Source organism: Lupinus angustifolius, chromosome LG13, assembly GCF_001865875.1.
Source record: "Lupinus angustifolius cultivar Tanjil chromosome LG13, LupAngTanjil_v1.0, whole genome shotgun sequence".
Taxonomy (NCBI): domain Eukaryota; kingdom Viridiplantae; phylum Streptophyta; class Magnoliopsida; order Fabales; family Fabaceae; genus Lupinus; species Lupinus angustifolius.
In genome coordinates this window covers 15,008,503-15,025,148 of record NC_032021.1, presented here as the reverse complement: position 1 = coordinate 15,025,148, position 16,646 = coordinate 15,008,503, and the positions used below count along the sequence as shown (strand labels likewise).

Genomic DNA, 16,646 nt, shown 5'->3' with positions numbered 1-16,646 from the left:
TTATATTTAGACTTCTCCTTAATATAATCTGGTTCATCTCATATACCAACTATGGAACCACCGCGACCTCCATCGCATTCAAACGTGACTCGACCACGATGATCACCATACAAATATACTAATAACATAGATCAAATATGGATGAGTAACATGGAAATTTCATGCAATGTGATCTTAATAATGTCTATTTCCAACTGGTCCTTCTTTATTCTTTAGTGGGATTAATTCAATGTCTTTAATTGCAACACAATTGTTACAATGCACAATTTCAAAATGGAACAATAAACCATCAACTTTATTATGCATAAAACTAGATATGACGTATAAAGTAAATCATAAAACAATAGACTCCCACTGAACTAAGGTATCCTAATGAGCAATGCTCATATGAGCAATATGTTCATGAAAGACTTTAGGTACCAAACCCTTAGTTAGTAGTTTGTCCCTATATGTTCTACGGAACTGTCTATTTTGAACATTTTATTTAACAAGAAGAAACTTGATGTCAATAAAATTTGACTTTGTAGAACTCCTATTATTGTTGGAGTAAAAAACCATAAACTTACTATCACAATAAATTCTTGGTGGTCTTCTAGTACCATCAACCACACGTAAGCCAATGACAAAAAATTCGCAACCATATGCCATGGTCTGATGTTTCAAAACAAACCATAAACTCTACTACCATGGTTGAATGAGCTATGAATGTCTATTTAGCAGACTTCCAAGAGATAGCAGCTTCAGCCAAGAAAAAACATATATCTAGAGGTGTAGTGTCTGTTGTCTTGATACCCAAAAAATCAGAGTCAAAGTATCAAGTGATCTCTAAATTCTCAAACATCCGATAACTGATCATATACTCCTTTGTTCTCTTTAGGTAACGCATAACTAGTTTGAATGCCTTTCAGTGATGCATTACAGGATTGCTCAAATATCTTTTCAAAACTCCCACGACAAATATTATGTCGGGACGTGTACAAACTTGAGCATATATTAGACTTCCTACTACATATGTATAAGAAATCTTTTAGCTATAGGGGTATCCTCTGGTTTACTATCTTTCATGCTAAATCTATTAGGACTTTATCTATATAGCTTTCTTGTGACAACCTTATGATACCTTGAGAGAAATCTCTTAGTATCTAAATACCTAATACAAAAGAAGTTTCCCCAATATCTTTCATTTCAAAATTATTCGTTAGAAATCTCTTGATCTCATGCAATATTCCCAAATCACTCATCGCAAGCAGTATATCATTGACATATAATACCCAAAATATAACTTTACTCTCACTTAACTTGTGGTACACACAATCGTCAACTTTATTTGCCTCAAAACCATACGAGGTAATAATTTGATGAAGCTTGTGATTCCATTAACGAGAAGCTTGTTTAAGGCCATAGATAGATTTGAGTCAATTAACACAAAGTTTTCTTGTTGCACCATATAGATTGTTTCTTTCATGTCACTATTTAGAAACGCAGTCTTAACATCCATTTAATGTAGCTCTAAATCAAAATGAGTGACTAGTGCCAATATTATTCTAAAAGAATCCTTCGAAGATATTGGAGAGAAGATTTCTTTCTAATCAATGTCTTCTTTCTGAGTGAAGCCTTTAGCTACTAGACGAGTTTTATATCTGTCAATATTACCCTTCGAATCCCTCTTGGTTTTAAATATCCATTTTCAACCAATAGGTTTCGCACCTTTAGGTAATTCGACAAGATCCCAAATGTCATTATCAAGCATAGACTTCATCTCATCTTTCATAGCATCGATCCACTTTTGAGAGTTAGAACTTTTCAAGGCTTGACAAAAGTTCAATGGATCACCTTCTATTAACTCAATGCCATCCTCATGTTCTTGAAGAAATACAATATAATTATCAAGAATTGCACTTCTTCTCTCTCTAGTGGATCTCCTTAATGACACTTCTACTTCTTGAGGTTGTTGAATTTGTTCTATAGAATAACACACTATTGTGTAAAAATATTATATTGACATTACACAAATATTAAACTATATCAAGTGAAAGAATAATACACTATTGTGTAAAAAATATTATATTGACATTACACAAATAAATAAAGCAAAATCTTTAAGTGTGATTAAGGTTGAGTAAAATAATACTAGTGCAAGACACCTCTATATCAAGTTTTTCTCTCTTTAATAAAGTTTTATCTTCTACAAGTGGTATCAGAACATGTGATTGAAGGCCTGCATGTATGAGTGATCGTATACGGTTAGAGACTATGGTACATGGACATCCTATAAGTGCACAGTCCAGGATTGTGATAAAAGATTAGTTTGGATCATCTTGTATTGGTTGAGTATTGAACAGTAACTAATTGTGATGGAAAATCTCACATCTTCTTTGAGTGTGATGGAGAAGTTCAACACCAATAATTATGATATGTGGAGCTTTCAAATTGAATTCTATTTGCTTGGGCAAGATCTTTGGAGCGCTTTTGGTGGCATTGAGACGATCACACCAACAAATGAAGAGGATAATAGGAAATGGAAGGTTAAAGTTGTCAAGGCTATGTACATGTTGTTAGTTACCAAAGGAAGCTTGGGGTACATTAGAAACGTTGCTCGCTAGGAAAAGCATTGCAATAAGATACTGAGACATGGAGGTAAGTAAGTATTTTATCAAAGTCAAATCTATTTGTAATGAGATTGAAAAACTAGATCTAGAAGGTGCAATTTCAGAGGCGAGAAAAAGAAAGATCACTAAAATTTTAATCAATGAGGAGGATAAAACTCTCTTTAGAAAACAAGGCCCTTACAAAGTTTAGTGACAGAGGAGAATGCTCAAGGAGGGGACAAGATTGGCAGAGGAGATGCCAACATAGAGGAGGTCCACAACGAGGGGGAGCTAGACAACTCCGATACAGAAATGAATTGGAAGAACATAAATACCATAAGAAGAATGACGAGTATTATCATTGCAGAATAAGTGATTATTTTGCTAGAAACTGTTGGTTCAATAACGCTGAAGGAAATGTACTTATCTCCAACTACAAGAAAAATGAAAGTAAAGACAAGTGTTCACATTGCCCATATTCGAGCAGAAATGTAATTATCATTGCGGAAAAAGAGGTTTTATGGAAGCTCTAGAGAAGAAATGTGTTCGCATTACCTATATTCACACAATTGAGGATATATATGATGGAATCAAGACTAGCGTGAGAACACAAAACGAGGTCTCCGAATATTTTTCTATTATCGTAGGACTACATCAATGGTCAACATTGAGCCCCTACTTTTTTACATTCATCTTGGATGTGCTTATTGAGTATGTCCAAGAACTAGTGCCACAATGCATGCTCTTTGCATATGATATTGTCTTAGTGGGAGACTCGAGAGAGAAATTAAATGAGAAGTTAGAATTGTGGAGACAAGCTTTAGAAGCACATGGATTCCATATAAGTCGAAGTAAGATGAAGTATATGAGGTGTAAGTTTAGCAAGAGGCGAACAAAGTCTAATATAGAAGTAAAGATTAAGGATAATATCATACCACAAGTCATTAAATTTAGGTATCTTGGGTCAATCGCTACAATACAATGAGGAAATTGACGGATATGTGAACCATATGATTCAAGGAGGTTGGATGAAATGGCGCAATGTGTCAGATGTCATTTGTGATAAAAATGTATCACTCAAGTTTAAGAGGAGACTTTACCACACGACTATAAGACCTGCAATGCTATATGAGACTGAATATTGGACGATAAAATGTCAATAAGAGAATAAACTCTATTAATAGAGATGAAAATGTTGCGTTAGACGAGTGAGCATATTAGGTAATATAGAATTAGAAATAATGAATCAGAGAGAAAGTTGGAGTAGCTCATAATATAGAAAAGATGATGAAATCACATCTTAGATGATTTTGTCGTATGTGGAGAAGACTAGTAAACGTTCTAGTAAAAAGAGTGGATCAGTGGAAGCTAGTACAATTCTTAGGATAAGAAACACCAAGAAAAATCATAGGAAAGATGATAAAAGAAGACATGGAGCTTAATGTTTTATTAATAAACATAATTTATAATAGAACATTATAACGTAGTTCGATACATGTAAACCTCACTTATTAGAATAAATGTTTGATTGTTGTTGTATTAAATAATAAATGAATGATTCAATATATTTTACATATCCAACATAAAAAATCATTTAAAAGTTTAACATTTATGTACTATCATACCTCAACTATTATTATGTGAAGAATAATTTTTATTTACGAGATAATAATGAGAACATATAAATAATTGATCATAGACTAATAATAATATAAAAATCTTATATATATATCTTTTGTATATTCAAGAGAATTTTGACTTGACCTGGTAACTACGAATTTAGTAGAGTTTTATAATATTAGATCAACATTTTATCTTGTAAAAAAGAAAAGAGGGCGTATTATTTTTTCTTTAATTTAATACCCACTTCAAGTATCTTAAAAAGGAAAAGATATTTACTCACTACACTTGATAATATCTCACACAAATAGAATAATAAAAAGTAAAGTAAGCAACAAAAAAGAGGGATAGAGAATAAAAACGTGTCGTTATTGTCGTTAAGGAAAGCATAACTATGTCCACCTTTGTGTTTGTTCCAACTTCATCATGAAAATCTGCCAAGGTTGTTGTTCTTACAATTATTCATAATAATCTTTAATGGGTCGTCGCCAAAATGACTCAGATTTTGGTAGATTCGCTCTTCTCATTCTCTTCTTCATTGGTGCAATTTCATGTTCCATGATCTACCTTTTCATCACTATGATCTTCATGCCTAGCATTTCACCTGTTTCCTTTTCTACTTCAATGCAAGAGTTTGATTATGAAAATGGTGTAAGTGTTAATGATGATGAAGAAGAAGGGACACAATGTTGTAGAGGGGTTGAACATTTAGAGCTTTGGGGTGATGCTGTGAAATGGGGTGCTGAGTTTAAGGTTAACTCTTCTGAGGATTGTTGTGTGGCTTGTAAGAAAATGTGTAGGGGTGATGGTGGACCTTGTTTGTGTAATTCATGGGTGTTTTGTGGAGATAGAGATGCATGTGGTCCTAGATTTGGTGAGGTATTGTTATTTTCATTCATATTATGCATTTGTTTATGGTTCTTTATCATTATCTGGTATGTGATTTGAGATTCTGGGTTTTGTGTTACTTTTTGAATCTTGTAATTATGATAATGAACTGTTTTCTTGGAGATCCTTAATTGGGGTGGGAAATGAGCTGTCTTGGATTTGGGATTCCAAGACATTGAAACACAATTATCTCGTTTTGGTAGAGAATCGCGAATTGGTTCTCTCGTACCAATTCGTGGTTCTTTTACGAACCGGTTCCCTATAAGGAATGAACCAAATTTTTACATATAGTTTAAGTAAAAGAAAATAAGAATAATTGGTAATGAATATTCACTTACATGAATGAGTTATAACATACAAGAATTTGTTTTACAATTAGGTATTTCTCCTATGGTGAAACAAAAGTTAATTAAAACCTACAAGAAGCATCACTAGAAACGACTATGCAAAAAGCTATAGAAACCCTACCCGTGCCAAAGAGAACCACGTATTAGGTGACTATGTTCTAGGACTCACATGTCCGCCCACATTTGCGCAGGTCCCGGGCAAAGAAGGGCCAGCTTATACAGCTGTTGATCATGCCCGAGTAGCTGGCCTAGCCAGGTGAAGGACGACACTGACGAGACAGGGTCTCGTTGGTAGTGTAGAGGACCACAGACCTCTGCTACAGGACTGTCACACCGTCTGCACACAACAGATTTGAAGTATACAATTGCATAAGGATGGAACTGGGATATTCCAGTTTTTACGTAGTGTTTGGTGCGCAGATTAAGGGAAGGAGAATCCTCTCAATTGCTTTTTCTTGTCAAATAATCTAATGGAAGAGAGAGATGGACATAAAATCTGACTAAACTCACTAACAAAAGGGTTTTGATCACCAACGGGTGTTGATTCAAGTGGCACATGCTTGATTCCCTTTAAGCAAAGTCTCGGGTTCTAGTCTTGTGGATGGAAAAAATACTCGCTGGGAGAGTTAGCCCCACATACCTGTGGATGTTCCCGGCTCGGACAGGATTGTCTCCAGTGCGATAATACCTGTAGGAAACCAAAAAAAAGGGTTTTGATCTCTCTCAGCTCCATTTGATCACTTGACAGGGAAAAGAAATTTAGAAGATCGATTCCCCGAAAATGAGCAGTCCTGCAATTCAAATGTGCAATTGCCTAAGGATGGAAGTGGAATATTCCTGAATTTTAGACTACAACTTTAGATGCACTTTGTCATAATATTATACTATTACCTGCTCTTGTTTCAGTGTTGGTTAAAAAGACAGAAGGATGCTTTAAACCCTGTTCGTCGAGACTCGGGAGATCGTGTTATGTGGACATCTGGATTTGTCTTTGAAAAGGGAGAGGTAGGACTATTATATTAATGTAATTGTTTCACTCATTGACCATATACTGCAGGTACCAATTTGAGAGATGTATCTCTATCAAATTATATCAAAATATTTTATGTGGATTGTAAGAATAAATTATTTACATGTATCTATGTTGAGTTGAAACTTATTATGGTTACTGATGAATAATTCTATTATTTGTCTCTAAGTAGCATTAGGATTTAAATATTTTGTGGATACTAGAATTAACCAGTGATGATATCATGCATGAATCAGTAATTAGCAGATTAAGGTATGTTCTGTGTTTTGTTTTGGTTTATATTTTTGTTTCACTAACTAACTTTTGCTGAAGAGCCAAATTGATTTTACATTTTTGCATGACTGATGAGCTTGACCGAGGGTACGACATTTGTTTATGCTGTGTTAGCACTCTTCATATTCATTAATCTGCTAATTACTAGTACAAGCCAGTTTTAGTTTGAACTTATGCATGTAATCTAGAAGAAAAAAGTTTATCTTAGTTTGAACTTATATCACGCGATGCGGCCACAATATTGAGGTTGCAGTAACTTGTCACAATTGCGGTGTGACATCACAATGGTGTGGCCATATCGGGCTGCAACACAACCGCATTGGACCGCATTTGGACTGCATCAGGTCACATCGAAATCAAAATATTTTTTCTATCACAACGACCCCAATCTACATCGCAACAACCCCAATGATGTAATTGCAATAACCCAACTGTTACCGCAATCGCGATTGCCACTGCAATTTAAAACACTGTGAAGAACTAGTGAACTCTCCCTTTGGCTTGTGTGAAAAGGCAGAAACGTTTTCTGTACAAAGTGGAATGCCCAAGTTCTGCATCCCGACTAGTTAATCTGTTAAAGTTTAAACATTTACATATCATCATCAGATTCTATATTATTTTTGAGGATTTTGTGATGCCATACCACATTAGTTGTTCGCGTGTATTTTGAGAATCTAGCTTTATGCAATTATGCTAGACCCGATTCATACTAACATTTGAATATGTATCAATGACTTCTGTGTTTTCATGATCTTTAAATATTTTTACTATCAAGATTCATGTAATCTTTCTGTCCAGAAATGTACTTAGTGTAAGACATGCTTTGTGTTCATGATAGTGTTCAAAATATACTATTAGTTTCCTTTTTTTTCGCTCAGCTTAAGCGATGTGATTGTTGTATATGTATTCTAATTTATTTGTTGCTTTATTTCTTTCAACTAAGTATTCATATATTTTCTAATTTTAGGGAATTGTTGGTCTCGAAACGGACTACGGAATTCTTCGTATAAAAGTAAGTATTTCTCAACACATCTACTTTTTACATTTGGATGAGGCAAATCCAAAGTGTTTGAAAAACTTGTTTAAAGCAGTACAACTGTTAGTTGATTGTTTACTCGCTTCTCTATATATTTGTACACATATGTTTGTAAAGGAGAGGAACAAATACCAACATACCTTTATAATGAGGGACTTTGCTGCATTTTGATGAATACTTATGTACGGTTGACAAGCTTTGTGTTCTCGATGTATGAGTATGGGCCGTAGGTTTTTGATGTACAATCCGTAGAATGAACTTATTGATACACTAGCATATGTGCATGGAGAAAAAGAGAAAGAAGATTATTATGTTAGTGTAGAATTTCTTGTAATTGACCTCTTTATAACTTTGTTTTAGTGCACTGTCATATTACAATTTTTTCCATGATTATTACACAACTTGAATCATCCATCTGCCACCTGCTTTCTTATTCTGGTAATCTGGTAAATTTGTAAAAACTATGCAGATGATATAATCCGGCGAAGGTTTCAATACCAGTGATTGCAGACATTTTATTCGGTAGAATATCATTTTGAGAAAGTTATATTACATCTACGGCTTTTGTGAGGGATATGGATTCAAAAGGGTCTGTAAGGGTAGTTGTTATATTGCATGCATATAAGCTTGGAATGCAGATTAAGTCACATGGAAAGTCATTTCTTACTAGGGTTGATACAAATTGCAACTTGTCTACCATAATTTGGGACAAACTCAATGTTAGAAATGCAAGTTTATAGACAAAAATGATTGAGGGCTATATTCGTATAAACTTTACCGAGTCATTATTATAGCTTAGAGATATTGCAAGTATCATCATCTTGTTCTTATACTTCCTTCTGTAGAGTGTGGTTGTGTGGGAGGGGTTTCTTCGATCTGAACTTTGTTTCTAGTTTCCCCCTACAATGTCTTTTCTAAGTGTCAATCATACCTATAATGTGACTTGCAATGTAATGTTATTAGTGGTCACAAGTTGCGAGTTATAATATCTGGATATAACTACGACTTGAATGCATCCTAGTATATGATTTCGGATAGTCTAACCTTTATCAAGGTTTTCATCTAGTTTTGCTTGAGTCAAACATGAATATTATTTACAAACCCTTTGATGAATTTTCATTCTATAGCTTTTGCCAGACTGTGCTCCACAATCTGTTGCCTACATTCTTGAGCTGCTGGCATTGCCTCATTGTATTGGTTGCCAGATTCATCGTGCTGAAAGCCGAGGAAGCTTTTGGAATTCGGAAGGAAACCACATAAAAAAGGTAAGGTTCATCATGTGAATAGTTTTACAAATTTGAGCATGTGATGCTACTTTTAATTTTCTGTAATCGCATTCTGTGAATAAATCATCCTGGCTTTTGAGTGTGACTGAGCTTGCTTAGGAGATTAGAGTGAGTTTCTTTGAATCAATGGCTTCAAATTTACGCTCCCGACGCTAAATTCATGCTATCCTATTTTCAATACGAGGATCCCGTATCCAGCAACCCAATCTAAAAGCCACTAGCGCTCCTGTCCAGAGCGAAGAGAAGGCGAAAAAGCAAAGCAGCATGAGCAGGCTTCTATTGCTACGCAACAAGAGAGCTGGATAGCATGTTGCGACCACATGTTTGAATTTTTTGCTAAAAAGCTCGCTTGTTATACGGGATCCGACGCATCCAGCAGAGCGAAGCAGCGTTCCCTTCTTTTCGGCGGCATCCTTCCGCATTGGCGGCGAGTGGATAAACAACTCAAATTCTTATTTTTCTGCTTCTCTATATCAATATATGAGTTGGTTACACTATGGCTCTTTATTAATCCTTTTACATGGTTTTTGCTGCCAACATTTTGTGACATTTCTTCCTCCCTTCCTCCTGGCGATTAGAGAATAAAATGAAAAGTCGGATGGGAACATATCCAGTAGGAATGACAACAGTGTGGATCGGAGTTGGGTTAGTCTTATCCAACCCCGAACCCAAGTTCAGCGGAGTTAAAAACAATACTACCATCCTCGACCCCATGAGATTTCGGGTAACCCGAACCCAACAGGAACTCGAAACCTATATTATTCAGGAACGTTCTTTGTGAAATCACCTTCCATCTCCTTTAGTTGGTAAACTAACTTCTTTCAAAAAGTGGAACCGCTATAGTTATAAAATGTAAAACCTGAACTCAATCACAACAGATTTTCCTTGTTAAATTTCAGTTAGGTTTGGATGGGAACCCACTTGTTCGATTTTCATTACCATCCCTAAATATCCTGTGGTATCATCCTTGTTCTTAAATATAATTTTTGTATAACTTACCACCAAAAGTGTGTGTTTTTTAATATGAATGTTGATGTAGGCTCCATTTGGTCCTCCATTTGCACTAATTCAAGGAACATTGGCTTCTCATGGGTCTATATTCAAGGATATTCCAAAAGAACACTGTCCTAACATAAGAAGAGGATCTGTTGCATGGGTTGGTTCTGGTCCAGAATTCTTCATCAGCTTGGCTAATCATAAGGAATGGAGAGAAGCTTACACTGTGTTTGGTTATGTTATATCTGAAGATATGGAAATTTTAGAGAAAATTTCTCAGCTTCCAACTAAATCTGAAGTTTGGAATAACATTCATGTTTCTGTCTTGGAGAACCCAATTTTGTTAAGATTTAGGAGAATGAGCACAAAGTCTTAAACACTTGAATCTATGTGACACACTTTTTTTTGTTTTGTTTACTGAGGGTTTATTTACGAGTTGAGTTTTGGAGGAGAAGGAAGAGAGAATGAAGGTTTCAGAATCATCTCGCAAGTGTATTTCATGACTCTGAAGTTTTTTATTTCTCTTCCTTCCCCTCCAAAATCCTAAGTGTAATGGTTTCAATTTATGAAGGCAATTATAGTTCTATAGTCTACATAGAGTGATTTAAGTAGTGTATATATTCATGCACCAAACTTATAGCTCATATCAAATCAATAGAGTTGAGTGTACTTCAACTAGTTTGGTAGGTACGTGACTTTGTGGGTATTTCTTGATTCACTTGTTAACATTTAGATAAGCTTGAGATATGGAATAAAATTGACTTGTATGCTTACTACTTAGAAGTTCAATGGTGTGGACTTTTTAACCTTAACTAGTCTATATATCTGTTCTGGGTTAATATTTGGGCTTCTCATTTTTTTTTTGGGTATTATTAAATGTATTTCATCACCTTATGAGTAAAAGAATAGTTACATTCAGAGTAATGATTACTTTTCCCAATAAATGTCGCTCATAGAATTAAAGCTTATTTTAATAAAAGCTTATTTGAGTAACTAGTTTATAGATGATAAAAGAAGTTTATATAATCCATAAAGAAGACTAATACATGTTACTTTAAACATTAGGTGCGAGTTTAAAATGTTTCATGTAACTTTTAAAGAAAAAATTATCAACTTTTAGATTATAATTAAATGAATGATAAACTTTTCAAAGTTATTATTCTTGGAGGAACTTTATCCCTTCCTCTAGTAACATCACAAATAAAGGAAGGGGGATCATGAAACCACACCCTCCCTACTAATGTAGGCATCAACCCCTACCTATGTGGTGAGCCCAATTACTTGTCCCCTAAACAAAGGAAAAGAGGCAAACGTGAAAAATTCAACACTACAGTTTATTTCTAGAGTGTAATATTGATGTACTGATAGTATAAGAAATTATTTACAATCAGTACATCATTCACCATTCATTTGAATTACTTTTTTTGAAAAATTAATATAATTGAAAATGAATAGTAAATGATACAGTAATAAGGTAAAAAACTTCTACACTGTCACTGTATATATAATTTTCTAATTATACATATAAACCAAACACATGGAAAAGTTTATTTTCTCTTTTAGTCCTATATGTATGGAGTGTCTTGCATGGGAAGCTACATATGGAAGAATGAAGATCATGATATAAGTATTGAGTTTTTTTTTTATTAGTTATTTCACAATGCAACAATCACTTAATACTTTAATACTCGTTTTCCATTACTTAATTTTTTATATCATTTTCATCAGTCATTTTGAACACCTATATCCATTATGAATTAACCAAAATATAAGTATATTTAGTACCATATCTTAATACAAAACTTTAAGATAATAAGTTAATAAGTTTTTTAAATTTATTCAGATATACACACAAAGTGCCACTGCATATATGAAGGATTACAATGACAGCCTATAATGCCAACTCTAAATACCAAGATCTATCTTGCTAATTATGACCATGTACTTAACAAGTACCTCTAAAATTTCACATATCTTATAGACAAATTAGTGGACTATTTAATGATTTAAATGTTAGATGCCAAGTTTCTGAATCTAATCAAAGTTGGATCCCTTCAAGAACCTTAATAGATTGACTAGACTCTATTCTATTATTGAGACTAGAAATTGATTTTATGGTCACATGAACCGATCTTGAACCCAAAGCACCACCTTTCTATGTATTTGTTTTCAAGAAGAAAAAATATATATGTATTGAAAATGTATAAGTTTTATACACTGTCATTTTATCATGTATCATTCATATTTAATTATAGTCAATTTTTTTAAAAATAATACAAATTAATGGTAGATAATGTATAAACTATATATAAATCTTTACAATAATAGTACTAAACTGATGTGATGTAAAGAAATAGGAACAAAGGCAGCATATACTAATACTTTGGACCAACATAGCAAAATACATGTTATGTCACTCACTAGTATAGAATCAAAACACATGCAAAGGTTCCTCCTAAAAAGTGGGACCCTTACATGCAAAGGTTGTCCTTCCCTCTTTTGCAAGCCAGTTTTGAAATTAAAAAAAGAAAGGAAAGAGAAAATCATTACCCACTTCCAAAACCCAAAACTTTTCAAGCTGAAAAGGACACAACACAGAACACACAACACACAAGCTACCACTAATGCCAACTTGCATGTCATAATTTAAGTTACTTTAAGGGTATTTTGGCCAATGAAAGTACCTAATACCCTTAACAAACTCTTTCACTAGTTTTACTTGCATAAAAATTTAACCGACTTCGTCTTCTATCCCAAATGAATGTTCTACTTCATATGTCATTGTTTATAATTAATCAGAAAAATATTCAATTATTAAATTTTGAACTTAAATATATCTTTCAACTAATCACAAACGAGTAGTACATAGACTGACACACTGTGTGTGAGACATGATATGTGATATTTATACATACCCTACCTCACTATAAGATATCAAAATTCCAAGAACTCTTGTACCTAAAGTCTCTTATTCTCTTCTCCATGACAGAACTAGAGATTCCAAGTGTGATGCCAAAGATTATTTCTTTTCTATCCTCTCTTCTCAATAGGGTAGCTGAATCAAATGATCTTAACAAACAACTCATGATACATCAGAAAATCTCTGTGTTCCATGGATTAACTCCACCCACCATACCAATTCAGAGCTACCTTGAGAGAATTTTCAAGTATGCAAATTGTAGTCCATCATGCTTAATTGTTGCATATGTTTATTTGGATCGCTTCACTCAAATGCAACCTTCATTGCCTATTAACTCCTTCAATGTTCATCGGTTATTGATCACTAGTGTTATGGTAGCTGCTAAATTCATGGATGATATGTAAGTATATCTTTATTTCTTTAATGTTGTTAGATTACTTGGAACAATATAGTTACAGGAAAAAAAATGTCTGCACCGACAATGTAAGTATCGTCTGTCATTTATATTTAATCATCATTGACTCTTAAATAAAAGTATTACAACTGAATTATGAATGATGCATTGCCTGTGTATAAATTAAACCGACAATATATAGATATAACAATTATTGTGTTTCTTGAATTTAGAAGTTTCTTGAATTTCTTGAATCATGTTCTGCTATTACCCTGTTTGGAGATCCTTGTATACCCATTTTTTGGTTTTGAGGCATTTCACTAATATGAAGAAAAAAAATCTAGGAAACCCAGAATTTGCAATGTCCTTATCAAATTTGTTGCCATTTTATAATTTTATTTTCTACCATAAAATCTGACATAAACTTGATAACTGACAATGACCTACTTCTTTAAAAAGATTGTAATCTTGCTTGTGAATTATACTAACTGGTCCCACCAGTTTATAGGATTAATACAGCACTTAACTTTGATGTATAAGGAAAATGTCTTTATATCACTGGTTGGGACAACATGTCTAGATATACCATCATGGATTTTTATTGTGGTTATAGTCACCGTTGTTGTTTCAAATTGCCATTGTAATAGTGATTGTAGTTACGATTGTGATTATTGTAATTGTAGTCATTGCGATACGAATTGTAGTTGTTGTAGTGTAAATTATTTTGTTATTAAAAAATTATTTTTGCATGATTTTGTGATTAATTGTAATGTGGTCCGTAATTTAAATCATTAGCAATATTGTGTTATGTCCATGGTCCATTATGGGAAGATAATTAAACTAATGTAGTAATTGCAATTACCATTTTAGAACATAGTTTAAGACTTTCATATGTGAATCTATTGTTAAAACAATAGAGTACATTATATAACTTAATTAGCCTTGAGACATAGCAAAATGTCAAATTCTATTGATAATTGAGTTTAATTTTTACTTAAAATTTCATATGCTACTTAACACTTATTCACTCATCTATCTTTTTGTTATCCTCAGATACTACAACAATGCTTACTATGCAAAAGTTGGAGGAATCACCACAATAGAGATGAACTTTCTTGAAGTGGATTTCCTATTTGGTTTGGGTTTCCATTTAAATGTAACCCCTAGCACCTTCCAAGCCTATTATGCTCATCTCCAAAGAGAAATGTTGCTTATGCAACCTCTTAATTTTGTTGATTCAACTTTAAGTTTAGAAAAATCACTTAAGGCCCATTTATGCTTCAATGAGGATGAATCTTCTACCCATCAAAATCAACAACAAATAGCTCTTTGATTTCTTGCATTTTCTCAATGCATGTAGTCTAGTTGTAGATGTGGTGAAACATGTTACAGACCGGCAATTTCTTAATGCATGTAATCTATCTATGATTGGTTTTAAGACCCAAATTTATTGTTCTGACTCACGTAAGAAATTGAGCTATTATGAAAAATGAGATCAGATAATATGGACCAAATTTATTGGTCTCGTAGTTTTTATATGAGAACTCACTTGAGTCACTCCTATATATATATATATATAATTTTGCCCAATTGTGTACTTCATTGTTTTGGATTTGTGAACTATGCTTTAATTGTTTGGTATTGGCTAGAAAAGTATGTATGGTCTTTTAGTTCTTTGGATATAATAACTTTTTCACTTTATAAGGATAATACCATACTTATATGGTTTAGACTATATATCCGGTTGCTTATAAAAGAAGTAATGTAATACTAATATAAGAAGTAACAAATTGCGTAGAACCCGATATTACGAAATAAAACTAGTATGTGAACCATTTAACTATGATTGAGACTAGTTCTTATACCCCACTTTGGATTCTCTAGACGATTTGCAATTTGTATTGTTACTTAGATAAATAGAAAATTGTAACGTGCTTAACTTAGGACAATAATTGTAGGGATGAACAATAATTGTAAGGGTGAGGATAGAGCTAGTTTGGCCATAAGGAGACAAAGGAATGATGTACAAAGTACAATAGAGGTAAGTTACTATTTGTTGTTGAGCTTGTGCTACTTGATAGTTGTGCTTAATCTTCAAAAGTTGACAATTTATTATTGTGTCTATTATATTAAATTAAAATGAATTGGCATGTAAAGTCATATTATATATATGGTGAGAATTACTTAAATACTTGTTAAACTACTTTGCTTATGTTATTGATTAGATTTGAGATAGAACATTAACAAAATGTTATTTAATGAAAAATAATGTTAGTATAGTGGAAGTGATCATGGTACAACATTGATTATAAGCAATCAAATAAATTGCATAAATAAATAGAAGAGGAGAAAATAAGAGAATTTGTTAACGAGTTTCAACCAATTAAGCATATCTTTCTAGGAGTGCTAAACGACTACTAAAATATTATTAGAGAATAAAGATTACAAACTCTAGTACACTCATGACATCTTATTCTCTTGAAATTTGGTGGTAAATATTTTTTTTGGGTACAATTTGGTGGTAAATATTAACCACATATAATTTGGATGGTTTACAATTACATTAAATAGAAGACAAAAATATTTAAATTCAAAATCTTAATTTTGATTATGATGATTTTAATGTTGGAATAACACTTGCTTGAAGCGTAATCACTCATTCTAAAGAAATTATTTCTTTATAAGGAGAGTGAATGTGGTGGTTAATACCAAAATCAATTTTTTTTGAGTATTTACTTATTTTAAAATGTGAAGAAAATTATATATATATACATATAATCATATATGATGATTTTCCAATTATTATGACATGGCCAAGATTTCATGCCATGGTCATGAAGAAAAACAAGGTGCTGCTACTAGAAATATTCAAAACTCTATATAATATAAGTGAAGTGAAGTTGAATTTGGAGAAATTGGGTCTTTTGCTGGATTTGCAAGCTACATTAAATAATACATTGAGGTTATCAAAATAGAGGGGAAAAGTATAATGAACTAATAATGTATGGGGTGAAATATTTTTTCTTCATAACTATAGATTTTGTATCTATGAAATGTGTCAATTAAATAAGTTGATACAATTACAACGAGGTTGGCTTAACTTAAATTAATGTGGCCATGAGGGTCATTAGAGAATCTTGCAATTGTTTATAGCAAATGATAGAAGCATGAGAATTAATTTAAGGTCTATTTGTTTAAGTGGAAAACGAATATTTGGGAAATTCCTTGCTTAACCTTCACATGTTTAGAGTGAAACTTTATGTGATTG

The 16,646-nt window shown here is 33.0% G+C and overlaps 2 protein-coding genes across 3 annotated transcripts; both read left to right on the top strand.

Annotated features, from left to right (window-relative positions):
• Positions 4,585 to 10,837, top strand: LOC109363184. 2 transcript variants are annotated; one of them, XM_019609351.1, is made up of 5 exons: positions 4,585 to 5,087; positions 6,350 to 6,448; positions 7,714 to 7,758; positions 8,988 to 9,047; positions 10,108 to 10,837. In XM_019609351.1, the coding sequence occupies exons 1-5, from the start codon at positions 4,686 to 4,688 to the stop codon at positions 10,438 to 10,440; spliced, it is 939 nt and encodes a 312-aa protein (XP_019464896.1). In that variant the 5' UTR covers positions 4,585 to 4,685; the 3' UTR covers positions 10,441 to 10,837. The 2 variants fall into 2 exon arrangements, with proteins under 2 accessions (XP_019464896.1, XP_019464895.1); XM_019609350.1 differs by having other exon boundaries at positions 4,589 to 5,087; positions 8,910 to 9,047.
• LOC109363380 (cyclin-U4-1-like) lies at positions 12,980 to 14,901 on the top strand. The gene is made up of 2 exons (XM_019609626.1): positions 12,980 to 13,384; positions 14,432 to 14,901. The coding sequence occupies exons 1-2, from the start codon at positions 13,047 to 13,049 to the stop codon at positions 14,709 to 14,711; spliced, it is 618 nt and encodes a 205-aa protein (XP_019465171.1). The 5' UTR covers positions 12,980 to 13,046; the 3' UTR covers positions 14,712 to 14,901.